At 43.1% G+C, this 25,797-nt stretch overlaps 1 protein-coding gene across 12 annotated transcripts in view; it reads right to left on the bottom strand.

The window, feature by feature from the left end:
• The window catches only part of neo1a (neogenin 1a), a 162,517-nt gene that overhangs the window by 39,661 nt on the left and 97,059 nt on the right, over positions 1–25,797 (bottom strand). For all 12 annotated transcript variants that reach the window (XM_082526439.1, XM_082526445.1, XM_082526437.1 and 9 more), the window contains exons 5-7: positions 17,773–17,909; positions 7,283–7,437; positions 6,952–7,072 (exon numbers count right to left, since the gene is read on the bottom strand). In XM_082526439.1, the coding sequence (XP_082382565.1) occupies positions 6,952–7,072; positions 7,283–7,437; positions 17,773–17,909 (413 nt within the window). The remainder of the gene's footprint in view (positions 1–6,951; positions 7,073–7,282; positions 7,438–17,772; positions 17,910–25,797) is intronic.

Below are 25,797 nucleotides of genomic sequence, written 5' to 3'. Positions count from 1 at the left end.
CTCCAGATACACTTTATTAGCTTATGCTTTGTGGCAACAACAGTCTCCTTATTTAGGCTTCTTATCTCCGTTTCTGCTGAATCGCAATACAGGCTCTTCATCATAATAGGATGTTTGCTTTGTGCAAATTTGTCCACATTTGTGGACAAAACAGCAGCCTCAAATATTACCACACAGTTGAATCAATGACCGACAGTCCAAATTTCATAAAGCGCCAACAAACGAAGTCGCTTGTGCGTCTTGTAGGAACAAAAGGAAGTCGAGGAAAAGCAAGTTGGAGTAGTGATCAGAGGCTAGGTTTAACAAACTGCTATGAAGGAGTCTATGTGGATCAGTCGGTGAAACATATTTAGTTTGCGCCTGTGGCCATACGGTGAGGCCGGGGCCGACCGTTTGTGTACATGCATGTACATCCCGGCATTACATGATATGCTCAGCAGTCACACTTTCACACCGGTGCCTGGTGTTCAGGCTGCACTTACGATGCAGGCCGTGCCAACTGAAAACACAGCGCATCGCTCTGCGCCGAGCTGACACATTCACATGCTGACAGTGTTGCACGTTCGCTCCTGCTGGCCTGGCCGTGACCCTGCTAGCAGATGATGGAGCACACCGTATTCCCTGAAGTAGGCCCGAGCTTTTATTCAGTGCTGCTGGAGTCTGGCTGGAGGGAAGGGTCTTTTAGCAGCCTATTCTCACTCCTTGATTTGAACAGGGAATAAGGGTGGTGCTCCGGTGCCGATGTAGTGGAAGGATCGTCCGCCTGTGGCTTCGGTGTTACAAATGTGTTTAAGGGGAGGGTTTTTTCCCCTCCCCTGCTGTGCCTCCTCAAACTCGACATTTGTAGTGTAATCATAATATGTTTACGTTCTATATCACATTAGTTTTCTTCCTTTGCTACTAGCGCGAGCTGTTACTGCAGTGCACTACACTGCCAGCAGTATTGGTACATTAGGGACCTCCTTTTTTTTTTTAATGTATTGCTTGTCATCTTTCTCTCTGCCTTTAATTCAATATAAATTCAAGTACCTCTCAATTTGTATTAAACAACAATGCAGCTTCAGCATCAAGAGATTTGTGCATAAAACCCTTCCTGTGTGCACATCTGTACAACAACGGATCTAGGCTGCTGTGTTCCTCTCCATCTCTCATGTGCATCAGTGCTCTGTGAGGAAACAATGACTCCTTATGCTAAAGCGGTACAGCCTCAATAACACGAGAGTCTGCTTGTGTTACAAACTGCTGCAAAAATCAACTTCTCTCAGAGCTCTTTAGAACATGAGGTGGAAGAATTTGGGGCATTCTCTGCTTTGTGTTGTTCGCACAGTAAACAGCATTGCCTCTGGCTACTAAGTCTGTCCTAAACAGCTTTCTTGGACTATTCTGTGCTTAGTATACACTCAGCAGAGTCTAACAACTTTGCTTTATGGATAGTTTTTTTTGTGCTGCAGTTGTTTAATGTCAACGATGTTCTTATTAACATTAAAACAATTAAAGTTTGATTTATGGTTTGTTTTGTTTTCCAAAGGGAGAAGGTGTTGGAGGCATTTTCTGTTCTCCACTCTTACACATTCAGTTCATCGCTGTATAAAATTGGGGAGAGATGGGTAAACATCTCCCGTGGAGTCTACAGATGCATCCTGGGGTGGCGGATGAGCTGAAACAGCTGGGAGCTGTGCACATCTGGCGCAGTAGCGCTGACATGTCAGAGGGAGATTCTGGAAATTCTGCACCTTTAATTCAGACTGCATTTTCGGTATTTGACATGAGGAGAGTGAGGCATGGCGCGAGCCTCCATGACGCCATAGTGCAGCTCCAGCTCCCTGCCTGAGCTAGCCTGCAGGTTTAGTTAGACAGAAAGGCTCACGTTAGTTCCAATTTGTTCAGAAGCAGCGTTAAACTTCCACTTCCTTCCAAATGATGCAAACTGACTTTTTTTTTAAGGACTAAGCATCCTTGCCTCATTAAAAAAGGATGAGACTCACCAACAGCTCTACAAATGTCTCTTTACTGTGAACCCTCCTCCCTAACTGATATTTACTAATGAAGCTGCAGTGAGAATGACTCTATATCTGCTCAGGTATCTCATTGGGCCCTTCATGTAGCCATCATCACTGCAACTTAGGGGACACCCCCACATGTCAGCGTAGCATGACAACAAGTCTGTTGCCTGCACTCATAAGTACAGAGTGATGGAGGGAGAGGAAGCTCAGGGGACACAGCGAGCACTCAGGCATCGATGACGCATCGCCATCTCTCAATGGGGGTCTGCTACCCCTGATCAGAGGGGAGGCAGGACTCTTCTGTTGGCTGCCACAGGTCTACGGCAGGGGGAGGGGAGACTAATGGCTGCAGTGTCAGATAAAGGATGAAGGTGAAGGAAACGCTGAAAGGAACCAAGGCCTGTTTAAGCTCTGAATTTAACAAAAGCTTGAATAAACACATTTGCATCAGGAATAGAGTGTCATCCTCCTTTCATCATAACACGACCTGAAACACGGCTAGGAGTGCTAGCCTACAGGAGAAAGGATGTAAAATTCATGGAGCCGTCTTGCACAGCACTGCACAGCGACTGATGTTTTTAAACTGTGTAACCTGAAGTGTGTGACTGTGTAACCCCCTCCTCCCCCATTCATTTGTATGAAATTCACTTGTAACAGTTGCACCTCAAACAAGATGAGCTCTCAGAGCTTGGTGCATCCAAACAAGCTTTCAGGCTCTCCAGTGAAGTACTTGATTTGGTCACTAGGAGGCAAAATGTTAAAACATTCATGTGAGCTGAGGGGAACAGAGAAGAGACAGAGGGACAGAGAAAAGTCATGAAAGAGTATTTCGAGATTGAAGCCGGCAGGGCATGTGGAAGGATCAAATGTGAGTATTCGCATGCAAATGGGGGCGCAGCTCGAATTTATGCAAACTTCAAAACAAGCTAAAGATATGAACTGAAGGGCAAACAGCAGAGGAGAACATCTACTTCTTTTGTTTGCTAGCGCTGAGTGTAGATCTCTCTGCATTTTACACATGAAGTTGCAATTTTTGACAAGTGGGGATCTACTTAGACAAGCTAAAGATCCCAATCTGCAAAAAGCAAACAAACAAAAAACCCTAAATGTCTCTTTCATCCACAAATCTAATTCAAAACTTGAAAATAAAATATACGGTCCTCCCTGCATCGGCGAAAACTACACAAAAAGCAACTACATTGTGAAACTTGGACTAGTTTAAACTTCAATCACAGTCTTTTTGTATGGTACGCGCAAAGATGGCAATCACATAAACAACTGCTTCGTCTAGGAATTCTACTTCAAAGTTAAAAACAGCAAAAAAACATGAGCCATTTCCCCTCCCAGCTCTAAGTGCCACCCACTGCAGTTATCGCACATCAACACTCAACTCATAAACTAATAATGTGTTTGAAAAGGGCTGGAAACTGTCAATAGATGGTTTGAGATGATAATTCCTCAAAGGGCACATCCTCTGCAGCGGACCAGTCGCTCCCCATGCGACAGTAAGATATAATTGTGGACGGCAAATATCAAAAATGCCAGGATAGAGTCATCACGCAATCATTAGTGGATGTATTTTTATAATTTGTGAGGAAAGCACGGGCCAGTCTGCCGGGAATTTGATAAAACCCTCAGCACTTGTTGACTCACACACTTAGTGAGAACATTTTGTGATTAGATCAGTCATTTCTTATCTAGTTATTGTACATGTGATCTGGATTTAATGTAATAAACCTCAGGAAACTTACAATTAGGAGGGGGTGGGAGAAAACAAACAGCACTGGTACACATATGCAGACTTGTTAATTATTTTGTGAGGATGTAGTTTGTGAGGAGGCAAACAATTTCGCCGTAGCTTTATTTTCGCTGACAGTGCGTAATGACTCTGACGAGCACAGCTACTTGGAGCTTCCAGCGCCTCCAGAAAACAACAAGTCTGAATGTGGCAGCTTTACAAGGGACATTAAGAGCCACTTACTCAGACTGCATTACTCCGTGCAATTAGGTCCCCTCGAGTTCCATTTTTGGTATTTCAGCTCCAGTTGAACCACATCTGTTTGCAACTAGTTGACCTATATTGCACACGACTGTGGAATGTGCACAAAATTGGTTTAGGACTGCAGGCTGAGGTCCCGATTTTTGACCAAACCTCTGCAACTTTCAAAGCTTTTACCTAGCAAGGTGAAAATCTGTTTAAAAAGCTTCTCTTTGTTTATGCAGCATGCACACAAACCCGCTCGCTGTAAACTACTAGAGCCAGCTGTATCGATGTGGAGGACGAATCACTATAAATAACTGCCAAAATGCTATACATATGCTAACAGCTGACATTTTTCCATTCCAAACACCCACGAGTGGCAGCCATCAGTGGAGCTAGATTTAACTGCAGCTGGCAGTGTCAAGACGCAAAGATTATGGCCACTAATGAATATTAGCCAACTTGCAGCCGCTGGGTATTTAGATGCAGTTCACCCCATTGATTTCCCTGTTGGGTGAAGACAACTTTATCCCTGTGGCAAGTCCCTGGCTTATCTCGCCGACTGCAAGGCAGCCGGCAGACGGGGTGTTTTCCTGGCCGCGTTTCAGGATGATTCAAGCCTGGCAGGTGCGAGCGGGAATACCTGACTGCGGTAAACACAAAGGGGCAGCACGGAGCAGAAGGAGATGTCCAGCTGTGAAGGGGCAGCCATATAAGGGGACTATATTGAGTACAGCACAATTACCACAAAGCTCAGTGTGTTGGATTATCATTATCACAGAGAGCAGGTGGCTGTGAAAGACAGTGAGAGGAAGGCCTCGAGAAAAAGGTGACAGATGGGTGTGGAAGAGTAGGCCTGCACACGCCGCAGCTCAGGAGGAGAGAGAGGAGACACCGAGGAGAAAGATACGACTTTACTAGAGTCTACTGAGATTCATTCATCAGAGCCGTCACCGCGAAACACAAATAGGTGCAGAAAATGAGATGATTTTAAACACGTTGCCATTGATTAACCATTTGCAGGCACAGATTGCACCTTTGAGAGGGGAAATTACTTTGATACAGTGTTTGTGGATGCGTCTATACAGGCGCAAAATGTCAACGATTTGCAGAATAAAAATGAACAGTACCATGGAGACTGTTATTTCCTACATACATCAGATGAGAGTCGGGATAATAACCTGATGAATAATCAGGGAGCTGGAAAGCTTTCTTGGGGTAAGTGTGTCTGGATTAGCATTACTGTGACCAAGACAGATGTACGCAATCAGAACGGTAACAAAAGGAAAAGACTCCCTGTGATATTTATGGATTAAACAGAGATTAATTTCTTCAAAGCCGTGCTCAGGGCGGACCTCATGTACAAGGCCAGCTGCCTCTGTAATTCATCCCATTTATCTTCAAGTCAAAGAAAAGAAAGAAAAGATAAAAAGACTTGAGGCCATGTAAAGTAGGCAGACCCTTATCAATGGTGTCAAACACAAATACACAATGAGCTGCAGGTCATCATTATTTCTGACTTAATGTCCTCCAGTCGGCGGGGATGACACAGCTGGAGGTGCCACCGGTTGGACACTGCTATGCTAATTCATTAGCCACCTGCTTCGAGTAAGTGGGGGGGGGGGGTTCACGCTTGATTAAATTTTCGCCATCTTCCTCGAGAGAAAGGGACGCTACGAGTCAGCAGTAAAGCAACGATTACAATGTAAAGGCTACGTGAACAACTTCTGATCTCTGCTGTATTAGGGTTTGTTTTCGCCTTCACTGCCCCCGTCGCTTTATTGTCTCTCATTTTCCACCTCGTTTTATTTAGATTACGCCGCTCAGAGAAAATGCGCCTCGTTTATGGTCTTGAAGTTGTCGTTGTTTGCGAGGACTGTGGCGAGGTTTTCACTAGCCCCGTGGGTTAGACTATGATTATTATGACCGTGCAAATGACGGCAAATTTAAGCTGTATTACATTTTCTCTAAAGATCAGAGGTAATGAAACAAAACTACCTCAAGAACTGGGATGTTAACATTTTTTCCCTCTGCATTAGCTTCTATTTTTGGAGGCACTTTGTACTTTTCAGCAACTGTAGCCACTGTCCTTAAGTGTCTGCTTTAGTTGCTGCCTTGCACTCTAAAGCTCACGGGACTTCATGTTTGAAGCTCGTCTTTGGCTATGTTGCAGCTTCTCACTTTATACAGCATGTGGAGCTTATGTTTACCTAAAGCACCTTACATGTCCAAAGACAAAATATCCACAGCCTTGTAAAGGGCTCGGGTCAAGCAGCGAGGCATTTCTGTGACGCTAGATGTGGAATGGACTTTGTGCAAAGCAACCGTCAGATATACTTCTGTTCCCTTTGAGCCACCTCTGGTATAACAAGTTCCCAGTGGTATTATTTCTGTTTCCGTCACTCTTCACACTTTCACAGATGTGCACAGCTGTGAGAATTCAGACGTTCGCAAACAGGGAAAACTGTACAGACAACAGAAAACCCCAACTTTACAGCTCACGTTTTTCAAGCCTTTGCTGAAAGGGTGTTTTTGAAGAGATTATTTCTTTTATTGCTCTCTCTAAAAAAAAAAAAAAAAATCCAGACATGAGACTGGAACTTTAATAAACTGCATGTACCTACTGCTGTACTTCATTAGGGATACTAAAGCAGTTTCAGGGAAAACAAGTCCAGCTCCAGCGGCTATGATTCATATGGAGGTTTAGCTGTTAAAGGCTAAGAAATAAACACAAGAATCACTGTGTCCGAATGCCACTGATGTTTCCAAATCTAGCCTGCCAGAGCAAAACCGATCAGACACGGTGAATTTCATTGCTTTCATTGAGTCATTGCTGCCTTTGATTGTTTTGTTGTTAAAAAAATCTCATCAATTCACAGCTTTTGTGTTTATTTCCTCAAGTACCAATTGATTTTATCTGCTTGAGGAAAATATCTTATTTGCACACTAGCAGCAGGTCTGGCATACCTGGATCCAGGATGATAAGCTGGGCGCTGGACTGGATGTTGCCCGCATCGTTTTCTGCCAGGCACTGGTAGAAGCCCTCGTCTGACTTGACCAGACCCAAAATCTGCAGGTTGTGGTCCTCCTACAAAGCAGGAAGGGAAAAAAAAAGAAAAAAAAGAGGGAATTGGAATAACAAACATACACAGGTATCAATGCAAGCAGCAGTTCTAATCAATTTCCTACTCTTTCTCGTGACGCTCCGATGATGTAAACTCTCGCAATGACTTCTGGTGAAGGAAAGGTTGGAAGAAAAAAATAAAAAAGGCAGCACATCAGCACTGAATGAACTTACAATTATTTTGAAGTAATCGCTGGGAATGACGGCGTCTCCATTCTTGACCCATTTGACCGTGGGAGCCGGTGACCCCGACACGTCGCACTCAAAGATGATGTCCATGGACTCGTGGGCATAAATGTTGGCCGGCCGCTTCACGAACTGCGGGGAAACTGTGGAGTCCACACGAAAAAAGGAAAACTTACATTTAATGATTGAACCTTTTCTTTGTGAAATCTGTCAAAACTAACAAGGAACGTTAAACGTCGCTGAAAATGGCCTTTGCTGGAAAAGGAACAAGATGAAATTATTTCATGCTTCCCCTTAAACTCTCAGCCAAGAGAGAGTAGAAACAGTAAACAGTGTCATCCAGCAACAAGCTAATTATTTTCTGCACGGTTCACACAATTTTGGTTGAAAGGCAGCTACTTTGGTACTAGCGCAGTACTGTCAGCACACTACACCGGCTAAGCCGAACTCCCCTAGTCCTGCTAATGAGGGCCAGAGAGGAGTTATTTGATCTGCTGGGGCGATACAGTGCCTCATCAATCTGTCCTGGAACAAGGTCACCAGGAGCGCAGGGCCCGGGCCCCGTCCCCTCTCTATAATTGGACTGTACGTGTTGTGAGAAGAGGGCAAGACGGACTATGTGTGCACGTGCGTATACGCTGCAGCTACACCCGTGCGTCCTCTGATAAGCATCGACCTCGTTGACCACAATTTAAATGACTGTATTGTTATTGTGTGGCTGCGTGTCATGATTTGCCATCAGCCTCCTGGGCGCGGTGATGGCTGGTTATTAGCATCTACTTTGCGACTATTCACAGGAGCTGATTGGATATTAGTTGCAGTGGGCGGATAAGGTCCTTTCTTTTTGTTCTTCTTTTTGGGCTTTAGTCAGCAGCAGGCTGTGAGGTCAAATCTTCATCTGCTTGATGTAACACGGGCTAATTTACTGTAACACACAAGTTAACAGATTAGCCTTCATACTGCTGGGGAAAGCATTTAGCGCTAGAAAGGCGTTCAAGACTCTTTGTAATTAAAACCAGAAAGGAAAAAAGAAAAAGAAAACCACACATTTCTTTAACAATAACGGCCTTATTGGAGCGCTGGAGCTACGGGACACATTGGGTTCTGTGTCGACTTTGTATTTCCCTGACCTTGAAATGCACTTTGCCCATCTGTTTGCTATTTCCATGCTCTACACACAGCACATGGAGCAAAGGCGGGGAGAGACACAACTCGACAGAAGCTGCACACAAAGCCACGGCTATCTAAAAACACAGAGCCAAAAGACGCGCAGGTCCGCCTTCCTGCCTCCTTACCTTGTCTGGTACAATGCTGCAACTACAACTACATAAACTGATGCGGAATTATTACATCTGCCAAACATTTGAAGTTTCATTGATTTTCTTTTTTTTCAAACACATTTCCGCATCCCTCTCATTTATGTAAGGAGCGTATACTTCTAAGGTCAAAACAAAAATCGAGCTAAATGCTACTTTGGTAACAAACTCTGTTCAATGCTCGCATCACGTGGCCTTTAAAATGCTCATGGCCTCAAACGGTTTTTCAACTGCAACAAGTTCACGCGTGACACTTGGAGAATAAACCCTCCAGTTTAAGATGTGCAGTATTATCTCAAGTTCACCAATAAAGCACGGTGTGGAGTTTCTTTTCCAGGTTGATGCTGAAAATTATTTTAAAAGCAAACACAAAAAAAGTGCTCTGCTGTAGTCTGGTGCAGTATGAGCTCGGGTCAAACACAAAACAGGCACACAGAGCCACAGAATACTGAAACCTTCCTTCTGCTTTCTTAATGAGCATCTCGGTTTTCCGCGGGCCTCTGAGGTTATTATTGACTGTCTATTGACTATTGGCTGTCTTGCCAGTTTTTGACTGGCAAGACAGCCACATCATCCCGATCTGTGTGTGTCTGCGTGTGCACAAGAGTGTATCCACCTGTGTGTGTGTGTGTTTGCGTGTGTTCCCTGCAGGGAGGCGTGTGAGCTGTGAATAATGTGCTTCACAGTGTGGTGTCCCCTGGATATTTGCCTCTAGTATGCGCGCAGCACAGTCAGGTGGAATCCTTGGTTTGCTTTGGTGTGTCGGGGACACACGAGGCTGAGACACCACCGAGTCAGTGTGAGTCTGTGTTTGCGTGGAAGGCTGAATAATGTTTGGATAGGAATTTTTAAACATGCCAGGATACTTGTTTTGTCTCCTTATTACTTCTGCTATATGCTGTACATAACTGGGTTTGCGTCCTCCCCCGCTGGCGATGTGTGAGTGGGTCGATTTTGCTTTCTTTCTTGTGTGGGTGTGTGTGTCTAAGCACTTGCTTATGCATGCAAACATATGTTTCTGTACATCCAACGCTGTCTCAGCCTGTGCACACTCCCCACATTCATATGGGTGTTTGGTTCATATTGGAATGTCTGTATCAGTGTGTGTAGCAGAGCCTCCTATAAAGATTTGCTGGTGAGACAGGTTTTGATGGTGGCTGGTGCCCTGCAGCTCTCTTTATCTCTCCCTCTCTCTCTGTTACACTTTGTCTCCAATTGTTTCCTGATTCTTAATCTTCCTTCCCTATCTCTCCATCTTTACCCCCCAACTCCCCTCCATCTGAGCAGACATGCACCATTTTCTCTAAATGGTGTTCTGACATTTGGAACCTTTTGGACTGAGGAAAGACTATAAATGTCTAAATACACCAATATAGCTAAGGGCTGGGTAAGGGAAATGTGTGTCAGTCCAACAGCAGGCCTGATGACCTTTAATTGGCAGCCTGTTTTTACAGTGGTACAATGTCTATATGGAAAATTCCCCACGGTGCCTGTGTGGAGCAAAGGGTGTGTGTTTTGGGTGCGTTTTCTTTGTTTAACAGGTGGCTGTGCAACGATTTTGCAGCTCACCCATTTCTCATAAACGACACTCTCAAGCAAAGCTGGATTTTTTGGTTAGAGGAGCTGACAAAAGATCCATGCGATCGGTCCAAATCCAGAGTGGTTCATAAACACGTTTTCCCGCAGTCTATGGCTCACAGACACACGCATATACAAACACACACAAATGCTAAATTCCACCAGCTGGAATATCTCTAAACAGGCTGCCCTGTTTTGGAGCATAAATACCACTCTGTAATGAAAGAGAAACCCAACAGAAACAGAAAAAACAACTAAAGGGAATGCAGACACTGGAAACAAATGGGAGAGGAAATAAACAGCTAGACAAATGTAAAAGGAGGGAAACCAGCCAGAGGAAGTGCGATACGAGCTCTTCGGGGCTGGTATTATCTCTCGAGCCGGTAGCTTAGTAAAAGAAGCTTTAATGCAGACTTGCACCAACTCCAGTGAACTACTAAAAGAGGGCCACAAAAAGGTCATGTGCGTGTCTTGCTATGAGCTTGTTAAAACAAAACCCCACAGGATTCCTGAAGGGATTCTGGGGAGATAGCTTTACTTAAAGCTTCAGTAAACTGAACTGAGTCATAGAGAGGGAGAAAAACCTATTTGTACTGATACATATATCAAACACAAAGAACTAAAGAAAGTACTGTAGCTGCTTCCCGAGATGACGCAAAAGGTGAAATAAATCACTTTTCAGCATATATCCCATAAAATGTAAGCCACAGCAGTAAATATATTATGTCTTAAAGCGAAAGGATACAAAAATTCAAGACATTTTACCACTCTGATACCTTGGCCAGAGTCCAGTTAGCTTCCTGAAGTGAAAAAACAGTGTTGGGCAGTCTGGGTTTACTCTGAGGGCAAGTCAAGCTTGGACTGCACTAATTACCCCTCCTGCTCTTCCAAAGATAACAGCTTTACTCTTAATCCTGGCCAAAACAAACAGCTTCAGCAATAAGGCTGAAAGAGGGATGCTTGGTGCTTGCATTCCAAGTCAGCGAGCAGATAATAATGTCTTGTTAGAGGAAGAGTCATAGAGTAGGACTTCAATCTGTGGATTTTTCTGATATAACAACAACTGAGCGAAAGCGCAGGCACGAGTGCGTCAATGAAATGCTAAAGCGGGGCTTGCAAACGTGGTGCATAGAGGAAGGAGTCTGCTCTGCCTTCATTTCAGAGCAATTCTCAGTAGAGCTCAAACAGATTGCTGTTGCTACTCAACCTTCAATTGGAAGTGCTCCGAGCGCATGGAAAACAAAATAGAGAACTAATTTGATGATTTACTCGCAATGCATATGCACGCTTTGCTTTAAACTGGGCTATTGTTGTCAGCTGTTACAGGAGAATCTCTGGCAATTGGGTGCATCAACCTTGGTCTGCTATGTTTTATGTAAATTTAATTACTGTCATGGCAATGATCTCAGTAGAAGAGCAAAAGGAAACAAATTTATTACGGAAAATATTTGTGTCGAGCTCATTTCTCAATGAAGGGAGGTCAATATGACTACATTTTTGGTTGGGACGACTTGAATAGATGCATTTTTTTAAGCTGGTTAATACATTTCTATTTTAAGAGCCAAATAAGCAACAAGTTAGACTACAAAAGCCACACCTAGCTATGGCTATGCTTCCTCCATACGCCCTCCAAGGGTCAGAGAAGTGGCTCCTGTATCCACACATGAGAAGCTAACACAATGGTTAAACTGGAAGGCGTACAATGGAGTCAGAAAGAGGATAAGATAACAGCTGCTATGAAAAAAAGAAAAAAGGAAAACGCGTTTGTGTTAGGGGTGTTTCCCTTTATTAGATTAGCATTCTTTAAATAGCTAAATGGAAAGTTTCTGTTTTATTTTGGACGAGTTGTAACTGCAAGTGGCTGCAGGGGCAGCAGGATGACTGTGTGCCAAAGCACCCAGCAGATTTGATCACATTTATAACGTTCAATGCATCATTTAGAGAAAGCTATTCCTTGAAAAAAAAAAATACTTTGAGCATACGTTGCCTTTGCTGGTGGGGAGTAGAAGGGCTCAATGGAACTGTGTTTTCTGCCGAGCATTTACAGTTGTGACATACAGTCATATGAACATTAAAGTTTTCATAACCAAGTCCACTCCATGATTCACTATGTCCCCTAACGGTTTCTGTACGTATGACTTTATCAGACTTTCACATCATCGTGGAGGAATTTTGGCTTGCTCACCGTTACAAGGCTGCTTCAGCTCATTGAGGGTTGAGGTAATTTGTTTATGCACAGATTGCATCACAGCATGCTGAACTCTGGGCCATTGCAACATCTCCACTCTTTCTTTTTCAGCAATTCTGTCGCAGATTTACTGCTGTGTTTGGGATCATCGTGCTTTTGCATGACCCGATTTGGGTGGAAGTTTTACAGCTGGCCTCACGTTTGAATACTTTGGTATACAGAGGTCATGGTTGACTCATTGACTGCAAGGTACCCAGGCCCTGTTGCTGCAAAAGAAGCCCAAATCGTCACCCCTCCCCCACCGTGCTGACGGTTTATAGGAGGCATTTGTGCCGAGATGAACACGGCACTGTGCATAACATCTTCACTTTGGTCTCATCTGTTTAAAAAACATTATTACAGAAGTCTTGTGGTTTGTTCACATGTAACTATACTCTTTTTGGAGAGAAAAGGCTTTCTGCTAACAACTCTAACAGTAGTCTCAGGAAATTTAATATTTAACATTCTAACTGAGGCCTGTAGAGTCTGAGATGGAGCTGTCTCTCTTTCACTCTCTTGCTCTCTTTTTTTTCCTGCACAGTCTGACCTTGGGGTGAATTTCCTGGGACATCCAGTTCTGGGAAGATTGTGGCACTGTGTAAACACACCTGAATGATCCAACCTGCCCAGACTTCTGCTTTTATAAAGGTGCTCACAACTGCAGACAATGAATTAATCACATGTATTTGATTAGCAGATCTGGCTGCTACAAACCTCTTTATTTAGCCCTGCCCATAAAAATTAAGTCTTGTGAAGCTTTTTTCACATTACCTTCAGTGACTTACTTAAAAAAAAAAAAAAATCCTTTTTATAATAAAAGGAGTAAATTGAGCACGTCTGTATGTTCGTTGCTATTTTTATCCATTTCTGTAACATGGTAAAAACATTCCAGAGTGCTCAGCCTTTGGGAAAGAGTCTTTTACAGGCCAGACCAATTAACTTGATAGCATGATGATACCATAAATGAGGGCCACTGACAAGAAGCCTCATAAAACTGGTAACATATACTGTACGTTTGTGGGGAAACTATTTTTGTCCTGCACAAAACACACACCCATATAGAAAGTCCAGGTCTGGGTGGTGCCCCCTGCAATGCAAGACCATAATGAAAAGCTACTGCCTCCTTTGGCTTCATTTATCCTCTTGCCAGTTCTAACAGAGGCTGAGATGTCAAACAAAATCATACTGAGCAGAGCACACACTCAAACAAACTCGCAGTTATCCCACAAACACATACAAGGGTGCTGACACTTGTTTCTGTGAAGGGTCCAATGATGTGATTCAAGTGGAAAGCTGAGCTAAACGTTACTGTAAACACTTGTTTAGAGGCTCGCATTTTTTAAAACTTCCTGTCTTGCTGGGAGTTGTACTGCTGTAAAAGTTCTCTAACTCGAATCCCCTTTAACTCACTGACACTTTGATTATATTTCATAAAAAGACAGATAGGGAGCACACTGCTCTCAGACAGCCATTGCTTATGTGTGACAGCTGCTGACAGTATCGCTTTGAAAGCTTCTTTTTGTATGTGGTGACAAATTGAAAAGACATATATTTGTTTATTTCCTTGCTTTGTCCACAGCTGTAAGATTTGCAGGATATGCAATAGATAGTGTTTTTTTTTTTTACAGTTTTCTTAGTATAGAGTACCGTCTGTTGAATCATAAATGGACTACTGCTTGGTACAAGCTGGTGAAATTTTGTCTCAAGAAGCAAACAGCGCAATGTACACTTTTTACATTTGTTGGACCTCTACTGTAAAAGTATCGCAGGTAGAGGCTACTATTTCTCAGTGTAATCCCATGCTGAGACGTACACATACATGTATTAGAAACAAAACACTACATGAAAACACTTTTTTCACACACTCCTTTGGTACACTGATGAGCTTTAACCGCAGCAGGATGGAGTGAAATACAGTGTAAAATTACAGTGAAACCCAGATATCATCCAGCCACCGATGTCTCTCAGTTACATGGTGTTAACAGTGAACATTGGAGCTTTATGGCACAGAGGTATAAGCTATTACAGGCTTTGGCTACACAGACAGTACTTGGATTAACTAGAAACAGAATGAGGCCAGACGAGGCAGCATGTAAATACAATATCATTTCTGCGTAATGGCATGCTCAAACCAAGTAAGTGTTTATGGGCCTTTTTGCAACCCATATATTCTTCACTAACAACCGATGGGAAAACCGTATCTTTCCAAAGTGCAATCAAAAACTAAAAATCAATTAACACTAACAACATAAAGTCTTCTCCAGCACTCAAAGATTCTCAGTGGGGACACGGTTTGGACTCTGTGGTGGCCAGTACACGTGCTCCCTTAACTGCTCTTTCACAGTCTGAGCCCAGTGAATCCTGGCATTATGGTGTTGGAATATAGCCATCAGGGAGGAAAAAGAATCCATTGACAGAAAAACTATTGAGTTTATTCAGGTAGTCAGCTGACTTCATTTTTTGGGCACTTACTCTTGCAGAAAGTAAACCTGCAGCAACTCCAGATTATAACACTGCCCCTACAGGCTTGTACAGTAGATATGAGGCATGATGGCTGCATCAGTCCATCCACCTTTCTTCTTACCTGATACGCCCACCACTCTGAAACAGGGGAACTGTGGAGTCATCACATCACATGACCAGATTATCCTTCCATTGCAAAGTCCAATCTGTCTGCTCTTTTCTTTCCCAGATTACCTCACTGATAAGGCTACATAGGCTACACTCATCTTCACATTGCAAGTATGTAAATAGTCTCACTTTTATTGTTATAACATAGCTCTGAGTTCTGCTATACATTTTGTATGATTTGTTTCCAGCATACTTAAGTGCTATCCAATCAAATGTTTTTTTTAGAATCACATTTCTTCCTCAGAAATGACGGCTGACCACCATCCACTGTTCCAGGTCTTAGTAATGCATTAGACAGTTCTTCACCTAATTTTAGCAGCTTCAGCATTCTTCTTAGTTGCTCTGTTTGCTTGATGTAGGCAGAGAATTTGGTGAAATGGCATCTTTTCCATGAACACTGGATGTGTCTTCCAATGTGGTTGTTTAGAAAAAAATGAAAAGCTACTCACTGCATCAGCAAAGATTAAATAACCAGTTACCAGCCAAAACATATTAACCACTGCAGTAATTGCTTATTTAAATCCACGCAGTGACTTTCATTTGCAGTATATTTTACCAGCAGATCCCACAGTTTTGCTTAGTTTTTTTTAACCTCATGCTCCTTTTAATTGTCATATAAAGCTGAATTTAAATTGTGCCATTTCTGTTTCCTCCAAACTACGAAATAAAGCTTGTGCCCCATTTCAAATTGCATCCACTGTGTATAGGAGAGTCTCACATGAAAGCATATTCATATGGCCCAGTGAATTAGTGTTAACGATAACCTCGCTGAACACTGCAGAAAATAAACATCTAAGGACTAAAAATACTGGATGGGCAATCACATTCAAGGAGGGTTAAATTAAATTTAACAGTCCCCGACTCTCAAATAATTTCTGAACCTGCTATGCATTAGCTAGACAATGCACACAGGTGTGTGGAGCAAGTGCATACCTAATCTTTTCTTTGGCACCACTATGCAAAAAAATGTTGTGCATGAATCTGTATGCATCTCTAGTTTCACAGATGAGTGCCAGCTGCACTGCAAACCCTGAAGCATTCTGCAGGCGAAACCCAACAGTCCTTTACCATATCAAATCCCCGTCTGGCTGTCTGGATCTCCTCTCCAGCACAAACTGTCCAGTGTTTATGAAAAGCCACTGGCCGCGTAAACACACAATTTCCTCTTGTTACTGCAGCTGAAGAGGCCCTAAGGTAATTTAGAAGGAGTCAGTCATAGGAAAAATTGTTTTGTTGTTAGTATAGATTCATAGCACATTGATCCAAGTGTCTTTTACAAGCGCAACTACTTATTGAGGGAAACAATTGACCTTTCCGGGGTCACTTCTGTTGTCAAGGAAGCAAATCAATGCCACAATCTGGTTTCTTTATGAATCTGGACGAAGCAAACGCAATTAGCCCCGTGAGTCAACAGCACTGGAACTAATCCAACTGCTTTATTCTATTATAGTGACGCATGTTTTTCAACAATATTTCAAGCCGGCTGATCAATCTTCTCCAGTCCTGTCACCGTGGAAGTGGAGGCCAGCGGTGGGGGGGGGCGGGAGTTGAGCTGAAAACATGAAGGATTTCAGAGGGAATTCGCTGGACAGACTTGAGGACAGAAAAACGAGTGAAGTCAGATGTCCTCCTGTGACCTGATCCGATTTTCCATTACTGTCTCCTTTAATCACAGTAAGCGACGGGAAGTGATGAAAGAGTGGTGGATGGTGGGGGTGATGAAGAGATGAAGGGATTTGGGGAAGAAAGGGTTGGGAGTCGTGGCACGATTGGGGCTGTGTGTGAAATGCAATGAACCTTCAGAACGAGCCTCGGGCTGTTTCCCCCATTTTAAAGTTATTTCACACCAAATCCTGTTAACTCGCCTCGTCGGGGAAAAGCATACAAATACACATGGGCTATGTGGGATTCACGTGCATTATTCTAACCAACATAAACTCTGATTACAGAGCGGATTCTCGGGTAGTTTCAACAACGGATGCGATCCTCTGAAAAATAATAACATAAAGACACAGATAAAGATAAATTGTATTACATACTGCTTCTGTGTTCTATTCCAGCTAGTCCTTCCTAATTCTAGTGTCTGGTACGCACCTCAAATACTTCTGTTATTCCTCTGACGAGATGAATGACATGAGGAGAAAGAAAAAAACACAGCAGATATCGACGGATACGAACGCTTCCGTGGCAAATATTCACTGCCAACACTGCCTATGTGTGTCTGCAAGAGCATATCCTTTTTCAACAGGACTGAGCCACGTGCTTGGGAAACCGCTACCTCTGCATAGCTTGCATGCAAGAAATCCACTTTGTTTCATTTCATTTCATCCTGAGCTCTCAGTGGCTTTGTTTCGCTTCTGGGATATGAGTCCGAAGGGCTTTTAATAAGCTCATTCCCAAACATAATCAGATGAGATGAGGCTGTTTTCGGTGATGAAGGATGGTCTGAGAGTTCAGTCGAAGCTGGAGAGGCTCAGCTTCTCTCCACTGCACTCTCCTTAGTAACTAAAGCAACCTCGCGTGCTGCTGCTTCACACTAATTTCTAATCTGTGAATTAATTTAGCTTGTGTTGCCGCTTTGACTTGTAACCACACTAGGATGTTTTAATCCTTGTAGTGACATTCAGAATAAATGGGTCATTTGTGATATTCCCGTATGGTTTGATATCCAGTTCGGACCTTTGGTTTTAAACCAGGAAGCGGACAATACAGGCTGATAAAGGTACCTTGTACTGTGAGTTGGGCCTGGGCTTCAATGGTGGTGTTGGAATTGTCTGCAACACAGGTGTAGAGCCCAGCGTCTGCCTCCGTGAGGTTGGAAATTTGTAGACTGCCCCCTCCCAGCACCTCCACCCGACCATCACTGAGGAGAGAAAGTAGGAAGGTTGTGGAAAAGGAAAAAAGAAAATTAGCTCCACCTAAACATGTAAGCAGTATTTTCTTTTATCATAGCCATACATTAATGACCTTTACTTGGGCCCTTGCTACATGTAACACAGTCGGCGTCACACTCGGGAGCCATCAGGCTGCTGACCCTCTAAACAGCATGTGGACACAGCTGAACATCAGCAGCGACATCTTTTTTTAAAACAGACTTGTAAAATATGTAGAAAGTCATGGCAGCCCATTTACATGAAATGTATTCTCCTCTCGCTCAGATCGCTGAACGGTAATGGATGCATCCTCCGGAGCCCCGAGCTCCTCTGCTGACCTGGGTTTGGCTCCACATCTCATCCTCGTTTCTTTTTGCTCTGTCACCTCATACCAACTCTCTGAATAAATAAAAGATGCTAAAAGCAGAGTCAACCGCCCCAAGAAAGAAAAGCAATTTGCATTTCTTCCCAACAGTTTACTGGATTTGGAAACCTGGAACTATAACTAGAGTGGGATAGAAACAGGATTCTCGATGTAAAAATACTAGGATGGAAAAAAGACTGGTGTATTCACCATAATCTCCTGCCAAAAAAAAAGAAAGAAAAAAAATCACTGATAAACCAGCTTGAACAAATGTCACTGATATACACAGTCCTCTGTACAGCTGAAACCAGCACCAAACAGTGACTAAAAGCTACAAATTGCAGGTAGGGCTGCTCAATTAATCGAATTCTAATCACGATTACGATCTGGGCTTTCAACGATCATTAAAAATGACTGAGCCGATTATTAGCCCCTCCCTCATGCTTTACTCTCGCGCTGCTCCATGTGGCAAATCAAGCGCACTGCTCTGCATTTCGAACACGCGTCACAACAATTAAGAGGACCCGAGGGAAGCTCGGAAAGCTAAGCAGAAGTTATTTGGAGAGGAGTGGACTGCCGTTGGTTGAAAAGAGAGGTAAAAAAAAAAAAACTTAAGTGGTGTGGAAACATTATGGCTTCGCGGAGTCAGACGTGGATCAAGTAGACACAGTGTGTAAACTTTGCTATGGTGTCGTAGCTGCACCACAGAGCAACACTGCAAAGTTCACATTTTTCATTTATTTCTTATATTGCAAACATTTGCACTGTTATCAGTATTTGCACACTATTTTATATTATTTTTTAAAGTCATTATTCAATACATTGTTATTGTTAAACCTTTAAAGCCGGTCAGAGCAGCATGCTCGTTCTGTGTAACTATTTTTAAATCCCTGTAGAACCTGAACGCTAAGCTAGCACAATCAATTTTTTTGCATATGAAACCAGAGGAGTTGTACTTACATCTTATGCCATCAGCTTGTCCTCGGTCACGGTTTCCTTCCACATATAGCTTTGCAAAAATTGCATAAAAAGAGCTTGCAGGAACAAAAACATAATATTCCAGAAACACGCTTTGCCGATCCGATCAGCTGTTCTTAACACTTCCCACATTGAAAAAGACGTCAACGCGAACTATCGCAAGTGACGTCATTTTTGCGGAAAATGTAGTTTTTTACTTGTAGGCCTTAGAACTCGAATTGCACTGCTGGAAATAGTTTATTTTGATGCACATGCACATTCTTTGCAAATTTGCATCATAGGATTGTTTTTTTGTTTTTCCTGCAGTATATACAAATTGCTGTATCTCCAAAAATAAAACTATGAAGACACTCAAAATAAATTTCCTGTTGTTGTAAACTATTTTTTGCAACTTTTTTGTATTTAAAGTTTTGAGGGATAAACCTCTTCAATTTCTCCAAGTAGAAATATATGTAAAAACAAAAACGATTTTCAATTTTTTTGTAGTTTATTGCACTTTTTTGCAATTAATGTAGTTACTATGGACTTAATGCATACACATTTTTAAAATATGGGCTATAACAGTTGTATTGATGTATAGCAACTTGAAATGCTCCCACAAATGGCACTACAGCATGTAAAAAAATAATATAAGCTCTGGCGGACGAAATAAATATCGTCAAATAATCGTGATCTCAATTTCAGTGAAAATAATCGTGATTATCATTTTTGCCATAATCGAGCAGCCCTAATTGCAGGCACACCTTTGAGTCAAAGCACGGGGCAAAGTTGTAGCGCAAATGATCAGAAAGCAGGAGGATCAGCAATTAAACTCCAAGTTGAGTTTTCAGCAATTCTCCCGTCTCCGATTCTTCGCTCAGCAACCTAACAGCATAATTGCGCCTGTGTGAGCAAGTCAGTCTAACTTAGCAGGCTTGCTGTGGGAAGCGAGCCTCTCCTGGTGTGACAGCGAAGAAAAGCTGAAAGCCATAAAGTGCGTAGATAAGCTGAGCCTGCAGAGTAGTAGTACTAAAGGCGCAATAAACAATAAGTGTGACTGTAATAATGTGTTTGTAATATTATCATATGTTATTGTCCTATAATATATAGGATTTTTTTCAGTTTTAATTATTATGGAGATTGTCAATAGCAGTATATTAGGACACCCCTGGCCTCTAGCAATGCCTTGAGATTAGTCCAGCTTTTACCAGAGCAGCTGGGATTTACAGTTTGCACAGCCACGCTACTGCAGCCCTTTCTCCACCTTAACAAACGTTTTCCTTTTCTTTCATTAGCCGTTAATTAACTGGAGTGCTGTGAAGCGGGCCCGACTAGCAGACTGAAAACCTGTTTCATTCAGCTGCTTATTATCCTAAAGAATCTATGCCTAACCCAAAGATCCAAACACACAAGTATTTGTACAGCCTCGTTTTGAACCAGTGACCCCTCTCCGTTTTAAACAGTCCCAACTTTGATTTCCCCAACAAGCCCACGGGGGATGCAGTCTGTGGCCAAGCTCCGGCTTGATTCAACAAGCACTGGAGCATGAGAGGAGGAGGATGCTGAGAGGAAAGAAAAATGGTAATCAATAGCTCGCAGAGAGAACTCTGCATTCAGACAGCGAGAGAGAGAGAGAGAAATGGGATGCAGGGAGAAAAGCGGGATCAGCGGGTCGGCAGAAGAAGATAAAAATCCAAAAGACAGCCACAGCAAGCGAGATGCAACTGAGGAACAGTAGATCAGCGCATAATGGTTTCTGCACAGTGGATATCTGCAGAAAAGAGGAGGATACTGAAGAAAACAACTATATGCTGAAAGCTGGTTTTGTTTTAAACCAACTGCTGAGTGGCAAAGATACTCCACGTAAGCTCCCGCACCTCCTTTCTCGACTGCACCTGGGTTCAGCAGTGCTGGCCGTTGAGGCCATCTGTCTGTGCTGGAGAGAAGCATTCAAGTGGCACTCAACCTGCTGTCACCAAAAAGACTTTGCCGTTTCATTTCTACTTCATCAAGCCTCATCCAGAGAAAAAAAAATAGTTTGATCTCATCATTTTGTAGTTGACAGCTGGTCGAGAAAATGGACTTTCGAAGCTCATGTGTAAATCAGTGTTATCCTTTACTTCCAATGGAATTCCTCAAAGGTTCTTAAACCCTAAAGCATTTCAGTGAGTTTAACTTGCATCTACCCACTTGGCCTGTCATTGCTACAAATCTCTGAATTCGACAAATAGCCTCTACATTTACTCCTCTGTAGATTGTTAGCTTAAACTCTTTCCCCCTTGTACGCCTGCAAGGGTAACCCTGGTTTCTCTTTTTTGAACAGAGCAGTCATATTTGAGGTGCATCAGCAATTGATCTCTACCTGTACAGAGTTCACTAAACCATGGTGACCCAAGTAGCTACTAATGGAAAAGGGGCATAAGGTTACTCTTGCCAAAACCCAGAGCATATTCTAATGGTCATCAACCTTTATTGATATATCGTGAGGTGTCAGAAGTCATCATTAAGGGTACAGGGAAGGTTGTCAAATGTCATGTTTATGTCAAGAGCTAACTTTAAGCAGTTTCATCAGCCATAGTTTCCTACACAGCTATCCTATCACAGAGTTGGCAACACTAGCTGACATATTCTAGGAAAAAATTCTAGAGGAATCACATTAACAGTTCCTGTAACCAACCTCTCATTAGATATGTGAGCAGTGTAAGGCTTGCTCTTTAATCCAATCCAGGAGCAGGTATATGTACTCAGGTCAAAAGAGCCATACTGAAACTCAAGAGTGCTGCAATCTGAGAAGAACAAACAACACACGGGGCCAGATTGTATAAAAAAGAAACAGGTGCAAAAATAGTACACTCAGCAGAAGGCTTGACAGAGGATGGCCTCAGTGTTCAAGGTGGGAAAGTGGGGGAAACACAAAGAAGGCGGCTGCCTCTCCTTTTAGTCCCGAGACTGCAGTAAGGAAAACAGAAAATGCCAAACGTCCTGCTGTACATTGATTACCTCTCTGCGCGTGAGGGCGAGTGTGGCTGGTTGTGCTCCGAGGCTCTGCATGTCAAAAACCCGCTGAATGAAAAATTTCTCTGAAAGACGCATGTAGCACCAAGCGTTCCTGCAGTTAAGTCTCACCAGGACAGCTTTTCAGACTCTTGGCCTTTAATGCCGCATGCTCCGTAAAAGGCATTGAAAGCTTCCTCTTGTAGTTGAAAGAGGAACATACAGTACACGTCAAACCACCGTGCAATTTCTCATTCCGTTTAGAGCGAGTCAATCTCGGCTCTAACTGCAGTGGCTAAAGTGCTCCGCTGAACAAGGAATGCATTACTGAGACCATGAGGGAGGGAGACAAAGTAAATTGGCTTGAGCTGAATGAGCCGGAGACACCTCAAACTGTTGTGAGGGAGCTCGCTCCACTTGTGGTCGTTTAAATTAAGACGCGGTGCCTGCTGGAAGAATGTGAAGGATGTCTCGTGCAGTAAGCTGAAGGTCCTCGGCGGTAAGTGAGACTCTAATTAAAACTGGATTTACCTACAAAGAGATGTTAAACTGGCTCGCTGTTTTCCCACCGTCACTTTTCTTCTTGTTACAAAAACGGCAGATGCACGCATGCATACAATCCAAGCAAAGCGAAGGCTACAGGGCGGTGTTCTGAACGGCGATGCTAATTAGGCTTGCTGTCTTCTCAGATTTCGTGCCAGCGTTCATGCTACAGTAGCTCCCCTTCTGACAACTACAACTTTCCACATTGTTTGTCCCAGCAGAAACAACACCATATACAAAGACATCATATATGGCTAAAATTTGTGCAACACGTGAGTGCTTTCTATCTACGTAACAATCATATGCCGAAGGATGCACTGGAGGGCAACTTGGGGTTAATATCTTGGAATATTTGGCATGCACACTGGAGGAGACTGTGATCGAATCACCAACGTTCCAATTAGTAGATGACCTGCTCGACCTCCTGAGTAACCACAACCCCAAGACCCTATTTCAGTTTCAAACTACTGGAAAGCACAACAACCCTTTCGTCCCTCAGCTCCTTTCCAACAGTTCCAACATCCAGAAAACTTGTTGAGTACGTCCGTCAATGCGTATGGGCCTCTAACATAAACTTGTCCCCCGTTCTGCTATTCAGCTTTGACGGCAGCGACAGCCACAGAGGCTTCAGAGAAGGACGTGGGCACATTTGGTATGTGTGACTGGTGGCTCAGCCTTCCGTATCACACACTGGCAGCAAGGTCAGTACACCTGGGTGAGGGGAAGCTGCACATCACTGAAGAGCTGTGCAGGTGGAAGCAGAGCAGTACCGCTGTCACAGAGCAATCAGTGGTGTTGTGACAGTAGTTGGGCACGGGTCATGCTATCTGCAGCATGAGGGGAAAATGGGTGGAATCTTGTCACAACTGTCACAACAACAACAAAGAATAGAAAAAAAGGGGGGATTCATTATTAATGGATAGAGTGGAAACTCCTAAGTTTTTCTCAGTTTGATCTCATGTTCTTTTCACTCTCTGGCTCTCTGCACTGTGGTGCACTATGAATCCAAACCACTCTGCTCTTCTAGGCTTTGTGGTTCAAAGTGAACGCAAATTGAACTTCTCCCATTTTGACCAGAACAAAATCATAACAGTTCCATGAATTTGAATCATGTTCTAGGTGTGCCAAAAACAGATCTCGTCTTAGAGAAAAGGGCAGGCAGCGGGTTGGAATGGTTTCTCCCTCCACCGCCCTGTTTTTTTAATGTATACCTGCTCCAATATGAGACATGACGCTAAAGAAACTACCAGGAGAGACAAACAAGATAAAGAAGGAAGCCCGACCGGCCTTAGAAACAAACTGAAGGAGAAATAACTAAAAATTAATGTGCAAGATTAATGAGAAACAACCTAGTGCCAGCAGCACAGGCTCAAGTTTCTCAACTGACTCAGTCATGAAAACATTTTTGTTTTCCTCTGGTTCATAACGGAAAGCTGCGGGACCCTCGAGAGGAAAAAATAAAAAACTCCCACATTCCTTACCTTATTTGCTTTCCCCCCCTACAAAAGGTCCCCAAGAATAAACTGATGGTTTGATTAGTGCATACTGCAATGAAGCCTCGCATAATAGACTTTTGGATGGCTGGTGTGCCTCCAGGTGCTCAAGGCCACCTGAACTCTGTGTGGTCCTTGCTGTGTCACATTTACAAAGCCACAGTACTGCCTCAGGGGGACATATATCCACATAACACCTGGTGAAGAGGCAAAGCAAATGAGAGGAAGTGAGCTGTTTCCACTATCAGTGAATAAATCCCCATATTCTCAGTCCTACATTGACTAATGAGGTAAATTACACAGTGCGCAAAAAAAGCAGATTCCTTTTAGGACTAAAAACGCAGCCGATTGTGGATCCTGCCCCTGCCCAACAACTGACGGATCTTTACTTGGCAAGAAAAACAACATTGTGATGAGGATGCAAAGAAAAAAATGAATGCTATGACAGGAAGCATGCTTTTAGGAGAGCTACAGACACTGATGTGCTGGAGACAGAGAGAGACAGCCTAAAGAGAGACTTCTCTTGCTCCACTCAGAGAAAGCCTGTGTTGTTTGTCTTGTTTTCTCAGCCTGCACATGCCAGCAAAATCCCTCCATTACCTTAACCCCACTCTCCGCTGCTGCCATCATCTATCATTTTACCAATGCTGGAGAAATCTGAGTTCCTATGCAGAATTCTAAGCACACGGACCCTCCTGCCTCTCTGGGAGTACGTGGTGTGCTGGATATCCACCGTGCATGCCAACCTCTCTGAATGAGGGAAAACATGTGGAGCAGAACACTTTCCATTCACACTCACACTGATCTTAATTCCTTAATGTGTTTTGTTTTCTGACTAAGAGAAAACCCAGAAGAATCTTGAATGCTGCTTTAATGTATGCACTTTATCAGGTACATATTTGCTGTATTGCATTGCTGTACTGTAGCTAGCAGTGATGTTTTGCAACTACATTTACATTTATATTCGAGGGGGATGAAAACAACAGAAACGTTTACCTATGACCTCGGTAATGAACACAGTAAAAGCCCTTTTATGAAGACGGTTTTGTGGTGGAGGGGCTGTACAGAGTTACGTATGATTAGATTACTCACATTCTGACACTCGGATGACAACAGAGGTTTCTCCATTTTTCCTCCTTAGGCTGCAGAAACTGTGTTCTGTGGTCTGTGTAATCATATCTGTCAGCCAGATGCACACGAAACATCACTGACACCTCTATCATTCGCTGCAAGAGGAGGACCTCAGTGCTAGGTGGACGACACGCTAATTGCCGGTGTGACGAAAGAAACAAGTGAAAATCAGGCTAGGCTAATTTTTTGGTTCAGTTTCACTGCCTGTGTTTTTTATTTTAATGTCTTTTCTCTTTAATGTTTGAAAACCTGCAAAGCTCATGATGGCACATGGAAAATTGGTGTGGGAATTCACAAAAAAACCCCAAAACAACGACAATGGTTGAATGTGTGAGTTTTAACGCTGCAAACACATTAAAAAAGATGTGATGAACAAAGAAGGTTCAAATTTTGAGT

The sequence above is a fragment of the Aulonocara stuartgranti genome (genome assembly GCF_965226115.1).
Source record: "Aulonocara stuartgranti genome assembly, chromosome: 1".
Taxonomy (NCBI): Eukaryota; Metazoa; Chordata; class Actinopteri; order Cichliformes; family Cichlidae; genus Aulonocara; species Aulonocara stuartgranti.
Note: the sequence above shows the minus strand (reverse complement) of the source record. Positions and strands in the feature narration are given on the sequence as shown.